Source organism: Scyliorhinus torazame, chromosome 10 (assembly GCF_047496885.1).
Source record: "Scyliorhinus torazame isolate Kashiwa2021f chromosome 10, sScyTor2.1, whole genome shotgun sequence".
NCBI lineage: Eukaryota > Metazoa > Chordata > Chondrichthyes > Carcharhiniformes > Scyliorhinidae > Scyliorhinus > Scyliorhinus torazame.
Window position 1 is genome coordinate 101,210,662 of NC_092716.1, and position 19,549 is coordinate 101,230,210.

A 19,549-nucleotide genomic window follows, 5' to 3' on the forward strand; every position below is an offset into this window, starting at 1 on the left:
TCTTGTAACTGCATTACCCTTTTTATAGTCCACACACAACCGTTGGGTACTGTCTGGTTTAGGTACCATCACTATGGGTGCGCTCCATTGGCTGCAACTCACTTCAATTATGCCATTTGTAAGCATACTCTCAATCTCTTTGTTAACCTGTGCCAATTTTAAAGAGTTAAGTCTATATGGATGTTGTTTGATTGGGACAGCATTTCCCACATCTACATCATGTATAGCCATTTTAGTACTTCCCAATTTATCTCTACAAACTTGCCCATGTGATATCAATAATTCTTTCAGGTCAGTTTGTTTTTCTTCTGGAAGGTAACTCAACAATTTATCCCAATTTTTAAGAACGTCCTCGTTTTCCAATTTAATTTGAGGTATGTCAAATTCCAAGTCATCTGGATTTGGTTTGTCACTAGAATCATTAAAACCTCCTACTTTTTCTCTCCTTCCCTTTCAAAGTACCTTTTAAGCATATTCACATGACACACTCAGTGAGTCTTCCTTCTATCTGGTGTTTTTACCATATAATTCACCTCACTCAATTTCCTTTCAATCTCATAAGGTCCACAAAACCTTGCTTTTAAAGGTTCACCTACCACTGGTAACAACACTAAAACTTTATCTCCACTGGCAAAACTACGAACTTTGGATTTCTTGTCCGCTACCCGTTTCATCACATTTTGTGCAACTTTCAAATGTTGTCTAGCCAATTCACCTGCTCTATTTAATCGTTCCCTAAAATTTGACACGTAATCCAATAGTGTAATTTCCGATTTCTCACTCACCAATTTTTCCTTAATCAATTTTAAGTGGTCCTCTTACCTCATGACCAAAAATTAGTTCAAAAGGACTGAATTTGACTGACTCAATTGGTGCATCCCTAATTGCAAACAGTACGAATAGAATTCCTTTGTCCCAATCCTCTGGATAATCGTGATAATAAGCCCTCAACATTGTCTTTAATGTCTGATGCCACCTTTCTAATGCTCCCTGCGATTCTGGATGGTACGCAGTTGTTTTAAATTGTTTTATTCCGAAGCTATCCATAACTTCTTTGAATAACTTTCAGGTAAAATTTGATCATTGATCTGATTGTATTTCTGTGGGTAGTCCATATCTAGTAAAGAATTTAAGTAACTCTTCCACAATCTTTTTAGCTGTAGTATCACGTACTGGAATGGCCTCTGGAAACCTAGTGGACAAATCCATTATCGTCAAAATATATTGATTCCCACTTTTCATTTTAAGAAGCGGTCCAACGTGGTCCTACGCAATCAATTAGGACCCGTGTCAAAGGTTCCTCAAATGCTGGAATGGGTATTAAGGGCACTGGTTTTATCACTGCTTGAGGTTTCCCTATCACTTGACATGTGTGACATGATTGACAAAATTTAACTACACTTTATGCAGTCCAGGCCAATAAAAATGTTTCTGGATTTTAGCTTGAGTTTTCTTTATTCCCAAATGACCTCCCACTGGTACCTCATGTGCAACTCGCAACACCTCATTTATATACCCTACCGGCAATACTACTTGATGAATTTCTGCCCACTTTTCATCCACCTGCATATGTAAAGGTCTCCACTTTGTCATCAAGACATTACTTTTATGGTAATAACACTCTGGTATACACTCAGATTCCTCTTCTGTGTATGATTTCTGATGCATCCGGTTTATTTCTACATCTTTCTGTTGTAACTCCAATTTTCCTGAACTAAAAATATCTGCCTCATCCTCCACCTGTTCTTTTCCAACCATCTGATCGAAAATCATTTATGATAATTGCACTTTCCCTTTATCTTCACTCTCTGATTTCTCCTCTTGTCTTAACCTGTGACTTTGCGACCTTGTTACTCCACAATCCGGAGAAATCCCAGGATATTCGCCCTTCAACACTTCAGTTGTCTGATTTTGCACTGGCTTATCAAGCACAGTAGGCATCACTCCCACCTGCGATCCAGCTATATCATTACCCAAGATAAACTGTATTCCTTACAAGATAGTTTCTCTATTACTCCTACTCTTCACTGGACGTTTCAAACTTACTTTATATAATGGAACACTACTCCTCTCACCCTGAATTCCACATATTCCCACCTTTTCTGGCAACATTCTTCCCAAACTACATAACTCCTCATCTCTTACCATTAAAGATTGACTAGCTCCCGTATCTCTTAAAATTGTGACTTCTGTACCTGCTCCTCCTGATACACATGAGTAAACTTTACCCACACAAGTAAATTCTTTAAAGAGATCTGGCACCTTCTTATCAATCACCTCTTGATCAGGCTGTACAATCTTTTGCACCTCCTTCGCTTCACTTGGGCTTTCCTTTACCACTTCCACAAACCCCACTGTCTTATCCTGTTTTACCACATCAGCCTTCCCAGTGCTTTTCGTCAACCACCAACACTGTGACTTTACATGGCCTAGTTTATTACAGTGAAAACATTTGAAACTTTTCATGTTTCTTCCACCCTCCTGGATTTATTTTTTAATCTGAGGTACACTCTCCTTATTATCTCCCATCAGATTACCTTCACTTTTACCACTTGAGTATTTCTCATGTCCCCAGTTTCTATCCTTCTCAGGCTGAAACTGATGTCGGAAACCAAGCTTTGATTTATGAACTAATTCATAATCATCTGCCATTTCTGCTGCTAATCTCGCAGTTTTAACCCTCTGCTCTTCCACATGAGTTCTCGCTCCATCAGGAATTGAATTTTTTAACTCCTCCAAAAGCATAATTTCTCTGAGAGCTTCATACGTTTGGTCTATTTTCAAAGCCCTTATCCACCTATCAAAATTATTCTGTTTGTGCCTTTCAAACTCCATGTATGTTTGACCAAATTCTTTCCTTAAATTTCTAAACCTTTGTCTGTAGGCTTCAGGCATTAGTTTCACCTCCTCACACATCCAAGATACCTCCTCCGGTAGTGATGCAAACACTTCACTAGCCCTACCTACCAGCTTTGTTTGAATCAGTAATACCCACATGTCCTGTGGCCATTTCATTTGTTTAGCTATCTTCTCAAATGAAATGAAAAAGGCTTCTACCTCCTTCTCATCAAACCTTGGCAATGCTTGGACATATTTAAATAGATTCCCACCAAGCCATCGACTTTGACGCTCTTTCTCACTATCCTCATCACTATCCACCAACTGTACATTTCCCTTTACGTCTGCTAATTTTAACTGACTGTCATGTTTCATGGCCATTTTCTGAAGTTCAAACTCTCTGGGCGGGATTCTCCCACCCCCCCACCGGGTCGGAGAATCGCCGGGGGGCGGCATGAATCCCGTCCCCACCGGCTGCCGAATTCTCTGGCACCGGGGTTTTGGCGGGGGTGGGAATCGCGGCGCGCTGGTCGGCGCCCCCCCCGGCGATTCTCCGGCCCGTGATGGGCCAAGTAGCGTTTTTGGCCTGTCCCGCCGGCGGGACCTGTCTGCGTGGGCGGCCTCCAGGGTCCTCAGGGGGGCGGGGGGGCATCTGACACCGGGAGGTGCCCCCACGGTGGCCTGGCCCGCGATCAGGGCCCGCCGATCCGCGGGCGGGCCTGTGCCATGTGGGCACTCTGTTCCTCCGTGTCGGCTGCTATAACAGTCCGCGATGGTCGACGCGGAGATGAACCCCCCCTGCGCATGCGCTGGGATGACGCCAGCACACGCTGGCGTTCCCACGCATGTGCCAACTCGCGCCAGCCGGTGGAGGCCCTTCGGCGTCAGTTGACGTGGCGCCATGCCCCTTCCGCGCCGGCTGGCGCGGCGCAAACCACTCCGGCATCAGCCTAGCCCCCGAAGGTGCGGAGGATTCCGCACCTTTGGGGCGGCCCGACGCCGGAGTGGTTCACGCCACTCCTTCGCGCCGGAGTTGTCCGCCCCGCCGGTTTACGCAGAATTCCGCCCAGTCTCTTTATCTTTTTCCCTGATCTGTATCTCCCTTTCTCTTTCTTTTTGTTCTGCTGGGGCTATTCTTTCTGTTTTCCTTTCTTCTCTCTCTTTTTCCTCTCTCTCTCTTTCATATCCAAGCTGCTTTAATGCTTTCTCATGTTCCATTTGTTTAATTTAGAACTGAAGTTTTGCCATTTCCAATGAGTCAAACTGTATCTCAGGCAACTTTAAATGCTTAGCCACCGCCATAATGACCTCATCTTTTCGCATTTTGTCAGGTAATGTTAACTGCAATGTTTTTGCCAAATCTAACAGTCTGCTTTTAGTCTCTGTCCGTAAGGTACTGCGTGTGACCATCTCCACCCCCAAAAACTTCAGAATCTCTGAAAGAGCCATTGTTCACAACACACTCCCTACTTAAACTGAAATACCACACCTGAAAAGCAACCACAATATGCTCACCCCTCACTGTCTTTAAGTTCACAAAACCAGTCAAATAAATAGACTTTTATCCCCTCGAGCCCCCAATTTGTTATGGGCCAGCGTTAAGAGAACCCCAAAGTGTATCATGGAGCTCACCTGACTCACAACGTTTAATAGATTGTGGTATGGGGAGCACACGGCCCACTCTACAGGTGTGGTACAGCAGAAATGGAAAAGCATTGTTTGAAGAAAAATAATGTTTATTACATGAACTCAAGTTAACCTTTTTAAAACATACAGTGAACATCTTAGCCGCCATCAATTCAAATACAACCCCCAAAGTATACAACACTAAGTAATTCTTAATAACTTCCCAAACAACATCCAGAAGACAAAAGAAACACCTTTTAACAGAAGCACATTAGGTTTACATTCACTACTGAGAACATTTATAATTCTGAATTCACCAAATGATCAAGAGATAGTCTTTTCATGGCAGAGAGATCAACAGTACACCTGTTCTGTCTGTCTTCAGCTCCAACACTGAAAACGAAACTAAAACACACCCTGCAGCAAACAGCCTAAAATAAAAATAAAAAGCTGACAGACAACCCTGCTCCACCCACACTCTGACATCACTGCAGTAATATGAGCAGCCAAACATTTCTTAAAGCGACATTCTCATGACAGTATGCAGAATTATACTGCTTGCCGTTATGCTTGACGGTTGAGCCATTTCGGGATAGTTTGAAAAATAGACTATGATCATTAAATAATCTTTCCCTAGTCGGTGAAAGAGGTCAATAGCTACTTTTTTTCCATGGTGCCGTAGGTAAATCAGATATTTGCATACGTTCTTTTGTTTGCTTGCAACAAAGCGTCTGGCATATGTCACAACAACTGACCATCCTGTCAATATCCTGGTTTATACCTGACCAGTAAACAGAGTCACGAGCTCTCCGTTTACCCTTCTCAATCCCGAGATGTCCTTTGTGTGCCCTCGTTAGTAAATCCTTGAGAAGAGATTGAGATATAACGATAGTGTTCAAATGAAGTACCACTCCATTAATGATACTGAGTTCCGATCTTATATTGTAGAACTCTATACATTGACCTCTGGGCCATTGTGAGTTGATGATCCTCATCACCTCTTGAAGAGTTTGATCTTTCCTGGTCTCTTCGTGGATCTCGCGTAGTTTTGTATTTGATACTGGTAGTAGTGTGGAAATAAGATTGACATGTAGTTCTACATTTTCAGTAGTTTCACTACTGATACTTTGTATCGGCGCTCTCGATAATGTATCTGCTAAGAACAAATACTTGCCTGGCTTGTAGATGAGATTGAAGTCATTGCGTTGTAACTTCATCATCAACCTCTGAATGCGCAGAGACATCTGGTTGAGGTTTGTTTTGATGATGTTAACCAAAGGACAATGATCTGTCTCAAAAGTGAAAGTTGGAAGCCCATAGATGTAGTCGTGGAATTTCTCCACGCCTACAACTAAACCCAGGCATTCTTTTTCGCTTTAAGAGTACCTCTGCTCTGTTGTTGTCATGGATCGTGAAGCAGACTAGCCTGGTTTCCAATCGTCATGCTCGAGTTGCAGAAGAACTACTCCCAGACCACCTTTGGACACGTCTGTTGACACTTTAATCTGCTTAGATGGGTCGAAAAATGTGAGAACTGGCATGGTGGTTAGTGAAGTCTTGAGCTTCTTCCATTCTTGCTCATGTTGCTCAGTCCAAGTGAAATCCGTTGTCTTATGCAGAAGGTCACGTGGATGTGTTATTTTTGCTGACAGGTTTGGAATGAATTTCTCTCTAAAATTGATCACACCAATTACTCGTAAGATGGCTTTCTTGTTGTGTGGTTTTGGCATGTTGAGGATTGCTTGGATTTTGTCCTTGTCAGGTTCAATGCCATGTGGTGAAGGTTTTTCACCTAGGAATGCGACAGTCACTCCAATTTGGCACTTTTGCTTGTTGAGCTTCAGCCCATTTTTCCTGACGCTTGTTAGAACTTTAAGTAACCTCATATTGTGCTCTTCTATGGTTGAGCCTCAAATGATGATATCATCCACATACACACATACACCTTCAATGCCTTCGATTATGTGCTCCATGGCACAGGAAAAACATTCTGATGCCGAAATTATGCCAAACGGAATTCTCAGAAAGCAATACCGTATTAAAAGTGCAGGATTTTGTACCCTGTCAAGTTTCGTAAAGAATTGTGCACCAGCCATCTCGATATGGTTTCCTCATGCTTTGGTATTTGGTAATGTTCTCTTTTGATATTCTCGTTAAGATCTTTAGAATTCACACATTTGCAAATATCGCCATTTTTCTTTACACAAACCATAGAGTTTACCCAGTCGGTAGGTTCTTCTATCTTTCTGATTACATTTAATTTTGTCATCCTTTTTGAGGCGATCCCGAAGAGGCGCAGGTACACTTCTTGGTGCATGTACATGTTTTGCATCGTCTTTGAGTTGTATCTTGTAGGTGAATGGTAGTGTACCAAAACCTGTGAACACGCCGTTGAATTTGCTGATAATGCTCTCAGAATTGTTGGAGTGTTGATCCAATCCGTTGTGGATGTTACATACCAACTGCACTAGACCAAATTCTTCACAGAACTGATCAGCAAATATTGAATCTAAGCCCTCTTATCCAATATAGAATGGGATGGAATAAACTGTGTTCTTCACCACCACACTCAGGTCACAAGCACCATAACATTTAATGCTTGAACCATTAAGTCTCAGAGATATTTAGTGATTTCTTCTAATCGGCTGAATTTTTAGATTTTTAAAATCAGTCATGCTGATTAAATTGGCTTCGGCACCAGTGTCAAACTTCATTGGACCACTATGCCTTTCACTTCAAGTAGTAGCAGCCATTTATCATCATCAACCGCATTAAATGGAGTATTAGTTTGCATTTTTTAAGTTCTGGAGAATTTTATGATGTGTCTTCCACTGTGCTGACTGATCTGCGGTTGAGCTGAGAGTAACAATCCAGAGCAAAGTGATTTTTTCCTTTGCAATTGGAACAAAACTTGCCAAATGCTGGACACTGCCTTAATTTGTGCCCTTTGACCAAATCTTTTACACAGAAATACTTCATCCTGATCTTTAACCTGGATGTTGGCGTGCGAGGAGTTGCAGGAACTTTCCTGCCTTTTCTTTGGACTTTTCCTGCCTTTTTGGGAAAAGGGCGGCAGCCGGAATGCTTTCCTCCAAGAAGACGCCGCCATTATTGAGAAACATTTTAGAATGCTGTGCTGCGAGCTCGTGAGCCTGACAAATCTTTTTTTTTTAAACGTATTTTATTACAAACATGTATCAAAGCAGGTTACACCAAATAAACAGCCCCGGGAAACATACTTCCCAACAATCAACTATACAGTTTGTACAGATTTTTCCCCTTTTTCCAGAATCTTCCCAATTTTTCACAACCCCAAAACATATGCCCGTGATTCGCTGGCCCCCGACCAAACCTCTCACACTCATCTACTACCCCCTGAAAGAACCCACTCATTCTCGCCCGAGTCATATGCAACCTGTGCACCACCTTAAACTGTATCAGGCTCATCCTTGCACAAGAGGAGGTCCCGTTTACCCTTCGCAGTGCATCACTCCATACTCCCCAATTGATCTCCCCTCCCAACTCCGCTTCCCATATCTCCTTGACCTTCACTGTCATGCTATGCAGACAGGCACTTAATGAGATACAGACAGGCAACTAATAAGCACGGGGAACAGGACTTAACCAATCAGCAGGCAGAACACTTGGGAGGTGGTTTCCCACTATAAAAGGCACGAGGCACTCACACTCTGTCTCTTTCTACTAGGGACATCTACAGAGTGAGTCCAGTGTACATATCACGTAACGCATACAGCACGTGGAGAAGAGCTAGTCGGTTCAGTCTAGATAGAGAAATCACATCTAGGTTAGCAGAGTCAAACTCACAGAGAACTGTGCTAACTATGTGACAGGTTCAGTAAATCAAGTTGAACTAACTTCTAGGTCTGGAGTCTACTTGAGTTATAGCTGCATCCAGTTGCAGCCCGTGTTATCTCAACGTGCTTAACATGTCATGGTACCAGTAGTCTGCTATATCTAGGTGGTTCACCTCAATCTGTTCCGTGACGACCAGCAAAGACATCCCGGCATCATGGAGAAGATCCAGCCTCCTCAACGGCTGCGGACCTCCGGCAATCTCAGTGCCAACTGGCGGACCTTCAAGCAAAGGTTTCTGCTGTACATTGAAGCCTCAGACCTCGAGGGTGCGTCTGATACAAGGAAGATCGCGCCCCTTGCATCAACTGCGGGGGATCAAGCCATCCAAATCTTTAACTCGTTCAACTTCGCCGACAGCCAGGACAAGACGAAGTTTCAGACCACCCTGGACTAGTTTGACAGTCATTGTGAAGTGGACACCAATGAAATCATCAAGCGCTATATTTTTAAGCAACGCCTACAAGGTAAAGACAAATCTTTGAACTCCTTTCTAACTAATCTCCGTCCACTAGCGCTATCCTGCAACTTTGATGACATTGCTGACTCCATGATCGGGGATCAGATCATTTTTGGCGTTCCCTCGGATCCGCTGAGGGAGCAGCTTTTGAAAATCAAACATATGACCCTGTCAGTCGCGATCAAAACATGTACGATGCATGAGCACGCCAAAAATCGGTATTCCCAATACAAATCGGCTGAAACTGAGAAACGTACCTCCCACGTGGCAGAGTTGCAGGCTATTGCCCGGATGCAGTGCCTCAGCCTCGATGAAAGCCACCATTTTGCACGCTCTTCCCGGGGCCCCAGGCATGCGCGATGCGAATGGGATAACGAAGCGGCCGATCAACACACTGCGCAGATGCGAACGTCTGCCGACCGCACTGCGCATGTGCGACGACGCACGGAGCGTAACGATGTCACGACGTCCCCAAACTGTGGCACCGCCCATTTAAACAAACACTGCCCTGCAAGAGGCAGGCGCTGTTTGAATTGCGGGAAGCCTGGACACTATGCAGCTTTGTGCAGGTCTGCACCGCCAGTCAAGGGCCAGCGCTCCCAACCATAACGCAGGCGCATTCGGAGTGTACAGCACGGACTACAGGATTCAGATCCTGGCAGTATCACGGATCCGGAGGATGATTGCCTGGAGTCCCCCTACCATGTGGGCATCATCACCACATGTGAACATGCCTCGCCAACAGTATCACAAAGCCTGCCCATCCTCACTGTGGATTCTGCGGACGAATGGCGTGTGGTGATGAAAGTTAATTAAGCTCTATCCAGTTCAAGCTGGACACAGGTGCTTCTGCCAATCTTCTTTCACAGGCGGATTACAACCGCATCAAAAAGCCACCCAAGCTCCTTCCAGCAGCCTACCAGCTCCTGGACTATATCGGCAATGCCATCACAGTACTGGGATCCTGCCATCTGCTTGTCTCCAACAGAAGCATTCACGCGAGGCTCAGGTTTGAAATCGTCAAGCCTGACAGGGCCTCCCTGCTCGGCGCACAGGCATGCAAGCAGCTGAACCTGCTGCAGCGGGTCTACACAATGACCTCCCCCAACGTGGATCTTCAAGCCGGCATTGATGACATCCTCGCTCAATATCCGGATGTGTTTGAAGGGATGGGCACTCTGCCATAGCGCTACAAGATCCTGCTACGGCCTGATGCCACGCCTGTGGTCCATGCTCCACGCCGGGTTCTGGCTCCACTGAAGGAGCGCCTGAAGACACTGTTGAAGAATCTTCAGGACCAGGGCATCATCTCCAAAGTCACAGAACCGACTGACTGGGTCAGCTCGATGGTCTGTGTAAAGAAACCGTCAGGGGAGCTGCGCATCTGTATTCATCCCAAGGTTCTAAACCAGAATATCATGCGGGAACACTGCCCCATCCCAAAGGGGGAGGAACTGACCCTGTCAGTCGCGATCAAAATGTGTACGATGCATGAGCACGCCAAAAATCGGTATTCCTAATACAAATCGGCTGAAACAAATCGGCTGAAACAAATCGACTGAAACAAATCGGCATGCCCGGTTTTTCACGAAGCTGGATGCATCACACGGGTTCTGGCAAATCCAGCTGGATGAGACCAGCAGAAGGCTCTGCACCTTCAACACACCGTTTGGCAGGTACTGCTACAATCGTATGCCGTTCGGCATTGTTTCGGCCTCGGAGATCTTCCATAGAATCATGGAGCAGAGATGGAAGGCATTGAAGGGGTTTGTTTGTATGTGGACGACGTTATCATTTGGTCCACTACCCCCGAAGAGCACATCTCTCGTCTCCAGCAGGTATTCCGCCGTGTCCATGCCAATGGCCTCAAGCTGAACAGGGCGAAGTGCTCTTTTGGCATGACAACACTGAAGTTCTTGGGTGACCAGCTATCTCAGCAGGGTGTGCGCCCGGACACAGACAAGGTCAAGGCCATCAAAGCCATGAAGACCCCTGAAGACAAGAAGGCGGTGCTGCGCTTCCTAGGGATGGTGAACTTCCCGGGCAAGTTTATCCCAAATCTGGCATCACACACCATGGCCCTCAGACACCTGGTAAAAAAATCCACTGCCTTTGAGTGGCAGGCAGCTCATCAAGCAGAGTGGTTGGAGCTGAAAGCCAAGCTCACCACTGCACCTGTGTTGGCGTTTTTTGATCCTGACAGGGAAACGATGATCTCGACAGATGCGAGCCAGGACGGTATCGGCATGGTGTTGCTCCAGCGCGATGGCACCTCCTCCTGGGCTCCGGTTGCCTAAGCATCATGGTCAATGACACCCACCAAGCAGCGATACGTCCAGATCGAAAAGGAATGCCTGTGTCTGCTTACTGGAATCCTCAAGTTCCACGATTATGTGTACGGCCTGCCGACGTTGACCGTCGAAACGGATCACAGGCCTCTGGTCCACATCATTCACAAGGACCTGAATGACATGACACCACGGCTGCAGCGCATTCTCTTCCGGTTCAGACGGTATGACTTCGAGCTCGTGTAGACACCTGGCAAGGAGCTCATTATTGTGGATGCCTTGTCTGCCGGCAGCTCCGTTACCTTGCCTGCCGACACCCCAGCATTCGTTCAGCAGATTGAATCACAGGGGTAGCTATGGGCCAGCAAGCTCCCTGCGTCGGATGAAAAGGTGATTCGCATTCGCGACGAGACAGCCAAGGACCCACTTCTGCAGCGTGTCATGCGCCACCTCACCGATGGCTGGCAGAAAGGGCAGTGCCCCCAATTCTTTAATGTGAAGGATGACCTCACGGTGGTCAATGGCATCCTCCTCAAACTGGATCGCATCGTCATTCCACGCAATCTCCAGCGTTTGGTGCTCCGACAAATAAACGAGGGACATCTGGGTGTCGAGAAGTACAGGCGCAGAGCCAGGCGAGCTGTCTACTAGCCTGGGATCAGTCAGGACATCTCAAACATGGTCCTCAACTGTCCAACCTGTCAACACTTCCAGCCAGCACAGGGTAAGGAGACGCTTCAGCAGCACAAGATTGTGACCTCCCCGAGGTCTAAGGTGGGCATCAACCTCTTTCACGCCAATGGTCGTGACTATGTGCTCATCATCGATTACTTCTCCAACTACCCAAAGGTTGCGAAGCTCTCGGACCTCACGTCCAGGACCATCATCAAGGCCTGTAAGGAGACGTACTCCAGGCATAGCATTCCCCTCACTGTCATGAGTGACAACGGTCCTTGCTTCAGCAGCCAGCAATGGTCGAGACATCACGTCAAGCCCACATTACCCGCAGTCCAACAGGAAGGTTGAGAAAGGGGTGCACATAGTAAAGCAGCTCATCTGCAAGGCTGCGGATTCTGCTACTGACATCAAGCTTGCGCTGCTCGCATACAGGGCAACCCCTCTGTCTACCGCATGTCACCGGCTCAACTCCTGATGAATAGGGACCTGCGGCCAACTCTTCCAGCCATACACTTGCCTGATCTGGATCACCTCCCGGTGCTGCAGAAGGTGCAGAAGCTCAGGGACCAGCAAAAGCAGAGCTGTGATGCTCATGCCACTGATTTGCCTGTGCTATCCCTGACGGATACAGTCCGGATCCAGCTGCCTGACGGAGGCTGGTCAGCTCCAGCAGTTGTTGTCCGACAGGCTGCTCCTCGATCGTACTTTGTGCGTATGACTGATGGCTCTGTTGTGCGGCGCAACAGACGGGCCCTGCCCGCCCGCAACCACATTCTTCATTGTTTCCATCTGTCATTGTGCCACCTCCTGACACCTCAAACCACGAGGCCACCAGTCTGGCTGCAACCCCGCCCATCAAAGTGCCGTCATCCGCGCCACCACCTCTCTGACGGTCGACCCGGATCAGACGCAAGCCCCAGAGACTGGACTTATGAACAATTGTTTTGTTCGCTCTCTTCTGTTTTTGCACATTAGACACCTGTTCTCACATGTACATATTTTTTTTAACTGTCATCTCATGTAAATATGTTAGTTTTTCGGCTTACACATGTAAATACCTACACAAAGGCTGCAGAAAACCTTTCAAAGGGGGAGATGTCATGATATGCAGACAGGCACTGAATGAGATACATACAGGCAGCTAATGAGCATGGGGAACAGGACATAAGCAATCAGCAGGCAGAACACTTGGGAGGTGGTTTCCCACTATAAAAGGCAAGAGGCACTCACACTCCGCCTCTTTCTACTAGGGACATCTACAGAGTGAGTCCAGTGTACATATCACGTAACGCATACAGCACGTGGAGAAGAGCTAGTCTGGTTCAGTCTAGATAGAGAAATCACATCTAGGTTAGCAGAGAGTCTAACTCACAGAGAATTGTGCTAAATTGTGTGAAAGGTTCAATAAATCAAGTTGAACTAACTTGTAGGTCTGGAGTCTACTTGAGTTATAGCTGCATCCAGTTCCAGACCGTGTTATCTCAACGTGCTTAACACGACATTCACCACCCGTTCACCTCCCTGCTCCCCCAGCCACTTGTAAATATCCCCAATTCTTCCATTCCCTTCCACATCCGGAAGCAGCAGTCGCTCCAGCAGGGTGTATCCCGGCAACCTAGGGAACCGCCTCCAGACATTTCACGCAAAGTCCCTAACCTGCAGATACCTCAACACACTACCCCTCAGCAGTTCTGCCCTCTCCCTAAGCTCCTCCAGACTGGCGAACCCTTCCTCCAAATACAAATCCCTCACCTTGACCAGCCCCACTTCCCTCCACCTCCTGGAGACGCCCCCAGCTCAAACCCATGATTCTCGAACAGTGGCGTTAGCACCGACATCTCTTCCATCCTAAAATGCCTCCTCAGCTGATTCCATATCTTCACCATGGACTGCACCACTGGGCTCCTTGAATACCTACTTGGAACGCTTGGCAATGCTGTCGTCACCAGAGCCCTCAAACTAGACCCTTTACAAGATTCCTCCTCCATCCTAACCCACTCTACCCCTTCTCCTTCCCACCACTGCTGCACCTTGTCCACATTCGCCGCCCAATAATAATGAAGCAAGTTCGGCAACGTCAACCCCTCCTGCTGCCTCTGCTTCTGTAGCAGGGTCCTCTCCACCCTCGGCACCTTCCCCACCCATACAAAGTCTGAGATGATCATGTCCATGTTCCGACAAAAGGCCTTTGGCATAAAGATCGGGAGAGCCTGAAAGATAAACAAGAACTTCGGCAGAATATTCATTTTCACCACTTGGACCCACCCCGCCAATGTTAATAGCAGTGTATCCCACCTCCTAAGATCCTCCCGGGCCTCCTCCACCAGCTTCCTGAATCCCAAATACCTAAACCTATCCCTCGCCACCGTAAATGGCATCCCCCCTAAATTAGCCCGCTGTCCCAGCTCATTCACCGGGAATACCTCACTTTTCCCTATATTCAGTTTGTACCCCAAGAACCCTCCAAAACTCCCAGCAGGCCCATAATGCTTCCCATACTCACCAACGGATCCGAAACATACAGTAAGAGGTCATCAGCATAGAGCGACACCCGATGCTCCCTCATAATCCCCCGCCACTCTGCCATCTATGGCCAGCACAAACAGCAACGGCGACAGTGGGCACCGCTGCCTCGTACATCTGTGTAAGTCAAAGCTTTGTGAGCTCATAGAGCCTGACAAATCTTAGCTGTTTGTTCCAAAGACAGCTCCAATTCTCTCAGCAACCATTCCTTCAGCTTATTTTCATTCACACTAAACATAATTTGGTCCCTAATCATGAAAGATTCCACGTCAGAAAAATTATAGGTTTTAGCTTTTAACTTTAAATCAGTGATGAAGTAATCTGTGGACTCCCCTGTCTTCTGTAAACGTGATCTATACATATAGCTTTCATGAATTCCATTCTTTCTGGGCTGCAATGTGCATCAGATCTTCAAATTACTTTGTTAAAATGTTTACTATTTTCATTGTTTGCAAATTTAAACATATTAAACACAGCAATTGCTTCAGGCCCTGCCGCTGTTAGCAGCATCACTACCTTACGAGAATCTGAGTGATATTCTAAATGTACTGCAGTAAGAAACAGATTAAATTGTTATTTAAACACACGCCAGTTGCTGTCCACCTTACCATGAAATCTGAGACTCATTAGCGGCTTCAAGGACTCCATGTTGTGAATTCCTGTAGTCTGCAAAATCTTCAAATCTCTGTGGACCTTGTGACAGGCTGGTAGTTTTTTTTCTCAGTGTTTACTACCATCCATCCCTGGCACTATGTAATGTTCTTGTCGGATGGCCTGATATATATTACAAGAACACTTGTAGCTAAAGCTATAAACAATTTATTCACATTAACTGTGGGTAAACTATATACAAAACAACAGATGAATAGCAGTAAGACTAAGCACAAGCAACCTCTCTCTCAAACTTCCTCCAGCCAGTCTGCCGTTACCTGACTCTAACATTCACTTATATACTAGTGTGACTCCCAGTGGTCAGTCTGTGAATTACAACACAACCAAGATATCGCCACACTGGTCATAGATCACTCTATGAAAGAATAAAGATTTCTGGCATGATAAGAACTGTCCTAAACAAGTTGCTGTTACAAGACATTTGTGTGCTAAACGCTTCCTCGCCTGAGGTGTAGTGATCCTCAGGTTAAATCACCACCAGTCAGCTCTCTCCCCCTCAAAGAAAAGGCAGCAGCCTATGGTCACCTGAGACTACGGTGACATTACTTTTGTCACTGATCCTCCAAGGAGTGGGGATAAGGATATTAAACAAGTGAGTCCCTCCCACACACGACCCTACCCCCACCCCACTCCTGACCTCTGATCCCCACCCCAACTAGTGGCAGATTAATGAGCTGGATAGGTGGTGGTCTAAGAGAAAGTCACCTACATATGCACTTGTTTAGGACAGTTCTTATCAAGCATATGCACTTACATATGCACTTGGCCAATGTATATTGTGGGAAAGGGGCCTAAATGGGAAAAGACAATAACCAAAAACTGAGGTTTTTTTTTAAATGATGACTTTAATTTCAGATTAATCAGTTTGACCACATCCTGCTGAGGAATGATAGGTTTTCTGTTCTCAACATAGAATTGCTCTTGCTCTGCTGACTGCCATTTATCCATGACTGAGAGTGGGAGGGCATCATCAATGGATGATGATTCAATTTGTTGAGTATATGCGGCATTACTACATTGCAAGCTAAGTATTTTGCAAAGGTCGTGACATACTTTGACTTTTTCCAACATAATCTGCATTCATATCTTAACACAGACATGATTCTGTCATCTCCGACAGGGCAGAATGTAACAATGCTCGGGCGGACTCGCACCCAACCCAACAGTTCATGAAATTGTGCGAAAAGATGTTGGGCTGCGTCCCTATTTCATCGCATACACACGCAATATATCAATCAGTGGGCACAGCAAGAGTTGAAAGTAAACCCACCAACAATCAAGCAGGCGATTTAGCCTATTAAGGGGCCAATTGAATGCAATTTTACCTGGCCCATCTGCTTTTACAGTTGGCGGATGGGTCTTTTATTTAGCTTCAACCTTAATCCAGGATGGGATGAACTGTCCGGCCTGAAATAAAATTTAAAAAGATGCCTGGGGCTGAGGTTTATGTTTTACTGTGCTGCCCATAGACATTCTTTGCATAGTTTTCCCATCACAATTTATTTTTTACAGCTAGGCCGCACCGTTCTCCCGCGGAGCAGATGAGAAGTGCTTGTGCTGGTCCGCTTCCTACCTTTACGCACATTTTGCACCCGCTTCCAGGCCTGCCAAGTACATGGCCAACGGATGAAAAATTCTGATCCAAATGTTCTCAGCCCTTTTTCTTCCAGAATCCCCTCTATTATTTTTTTAAAAACTAATTGAGCCACTGTAATATAATGAGCACATTTTATTTATAAAATATTAGTTATGCACCTTATATGAAGAACAATTTATTTAGTCTTAAATTTATATTATTTGTCTGTTTGCTGTACAACTCTGTTCCACCCCATCAGCCATTTGCTTAACAGGAACCGGGAACAAGTGTAGTGTTCACTATCAGCTCATTTGTGTGCACTTGGTCTGACTGGAAAAATGCCAGATCCACATCGTCCATTTCAGAAACAAAACTTCCCCCTTATTAAACCCTAGCATAGTGGTGAAAGCCAGTGACTTGAATTAGCAACACTTGTATTGACAGCAACACATGAGAGAAATAGAGAAATAAACAACAAGGCCCTGAGAGACTATTGCATGAACCCTTTAGCCACTCCTTCATAAATAGTCAGTGTTATTAACTCAAAGGACTCAAGCACCCAGACTTGGCCTAGCTGCCCATCAGAGAAGCACATGGGGGCTTTGATTATAAAATGCCGAGTCTGAGGTACAAGGAAAACTATGATACTGCCTTCAGCGATTTCATTAACTCAGACTGAAGACATTGAAGGAGAGAATCAAATTCATATCCTGATTATTATGGCTGTGCCTGCAAGGCAGACTTGCAAATCTCTTTCTTTCCAACCCCTCCCGAATCCCCAAGATCATGTGGTTATGGGCACATCTCTCCCTTGACTCAGTTGGCAGAAGCATCTTCCAATGTGGTCCTGGACCATACAGAACAGGAAGGTGCCTGGGTTTGATTCCTGGTTCATGATGAATTAGGGTGGAAATAGGTAGTAGTGGGAACGAAAAGATTTGAAACCAGGTTCACTCCCTCATCAATTTCTGCCTCACCAACTGATTTATCCATCCTCAACTCTGGTTTTTAAAAGTTCCATCTCCCTCTATTTTATTTCAGAGTTAAATAAGTGTTACATTAATGAGCTATGTCAATGAACCTGGAAGCAAGCAAAAAAACTTACCAAGATAAATCTGTAGAAGCCAATAAGCCATAGCAACTCGGCCAATAATATTGCTAGTGGTGCCCAATAATATGAACTTATGGATGCACAGCATTTATTTCTGAGACAATTCCAATTGTCTTAATACAGTCAGGGAGACTGTCATAGAAAAAAAATATGGGAAACTATCAATGGGAGAAGCCAACTCACAGATAGCCTGAAATCTACTCGCCACCCCCTAAGGGGCCACGGAGCCCTGGTTGAGGACCTCTGATCACCTCTTTACAGTGGACATCCATGATTGGGCATTTTACTTTTACTGATTGGAATCCACTGTTTTTCCTCTTCGGTAGATGAGAGAAGTGGTGGGCGCAGCTACTGCTGGACAGACATATTATCGATCCTGCATGGATAACACTGTGAAATATATGAACTCCTACAAAATTCCTCGATCCGTCCAGAACCGGGTGCGGAAGTGGTATGAATTCACTTGGGCATCACAAGGAATGCTGGGTATGTAAGCCACTTTTTCTCAAACTGTAAGTTCTACCGGCCTCGACATTTCTGCAGGGATTCTGGTAATCTCCATAGTAATCCTGGCAGGAGACCAGCTGAACTCCCAGGAGAACAGTATAAACTGCTTAATGTGAATGAACACCATTTTCAGGAGTTTCCTTAATACTTTTCAACGGCAGAACTTATATTCCTCCTTTGGAAGGCAAGTGATGAGCTATACCTGTGGACAAGCATGTGGGTTCCTAAGTTGGGAATTCTGGCTCCTGGTCTACATTCAGGACCTGGCAATAGTGTGGTGTAGTGTGGTGGCCGTTAGATCTTGGCCTGGCTGCTCCCAGAGACACTGCTGGAAAGGGAGGAGGCAGGAAACAGCAGCTGCTAAAGGTCTGCAGCTGCTGACTGGATGGTGCATCACACTGGCGGTCTTGGGAAGTAAAGGAAAGCGCTTGCAAATAATGTTGGTGAGTGGAAGCAGCATTTGATTAAGTTATGGTTGCACGGGTGCAACATCTATTAGGTGCCAGCTTTAGCTCAGTGGTGGCCTTTCACCCCTAAGTCAGAAGATTGTGAATTCACAACCTACTCCAGAGATTAGAGCACATAATTTGGCTGACACTTTAAAAAAAAAAATTCCAATTAAGGGGCAATTTAGCATAGCCAATCCACCTACCCTGCAGATCTTTGTGTTGTGGCGGTGAGACCCACGCAGACATGGGGAGAATGTGCAAACTCCACGATTTCGAACCCAAGATCTCGGCATTGTGAGGCAGCAGTGCACCACCTTGTCGCCCTCTTCAAGCTGACACTTAGGTGTAGTACTGCATTGTTGGAGGTGATGGCTTTCAGGTGAGATGTTAACCCGAGGTCTTGTCTGCCATCTCAGATAAACATAAAATATCCTATGGCACAGTTTAGAGGGGATCAGGATTGTTTGTCTTGGTGTCGTAGTCAACACTTATCCCTCAAATAACATCACCTAAAAATAGACATGATTTGGCCATACTTGCCATTGTTGTTTGTGAGAGTTCGCTTTGCATTAATCAAATTTCCTGGACCAATGACTGCACTGCAATGAAAGCACTTTGCTGGCTAGAACGTGCTGTGGTTTTGAAAGGTATTTTATTCGTTTTCTTAGCTTGGGAATTCTTGCAATCTCTATTAGTCCTGTCATTTTGGTGCTGAGTGCTCATGGAGAAGGTTTAGTCCTGGCAAGCAGAGCATCTGCGAATCCCTTGCTGCAGCTTTGCACAGATGATTGGCTAATGTCCCAGGATTAAGATTGGATGTTGCAGAAACTACCTGAAATAGTGAACAAATTTGTCTGAAAGGAAAAGCATGAAAACAAGATACAGACTGGCATTTGGCAAAAAAAATGGAGGACAGAGTTCATGGTCTGAAGTTGTTGAACTCAATGT

General features: G+C 45.6%; 1 protein-coding gene across 4 annotated transcripts in view; it reads left to right on the forward strand.

The window, feature by feature from the left end:
- LOC140430804 (cyclic nucleotide-gated channel beta-1-like) overlaps window positions 1–19,549 on the forward strand; it is a 332,757-nt gene that overhangs the window by 254,082 nt on the left and 59,126 nt on the right. For all 4 annotated transcript variants that reach the window (XM_072518506.1, XM_072518507.1, XM_072518508.1 and 1 more), the window contains one exon: window positions 17,972–18,131. In XM_072518506.1, coding sequence (XP_072374607.1) covers window positions 17,972–18,131 — 160 coding nt within the window. The remainder of the gene's footprint in view (window positions 1–17,971; window positions 18,132–19,549) is intronic.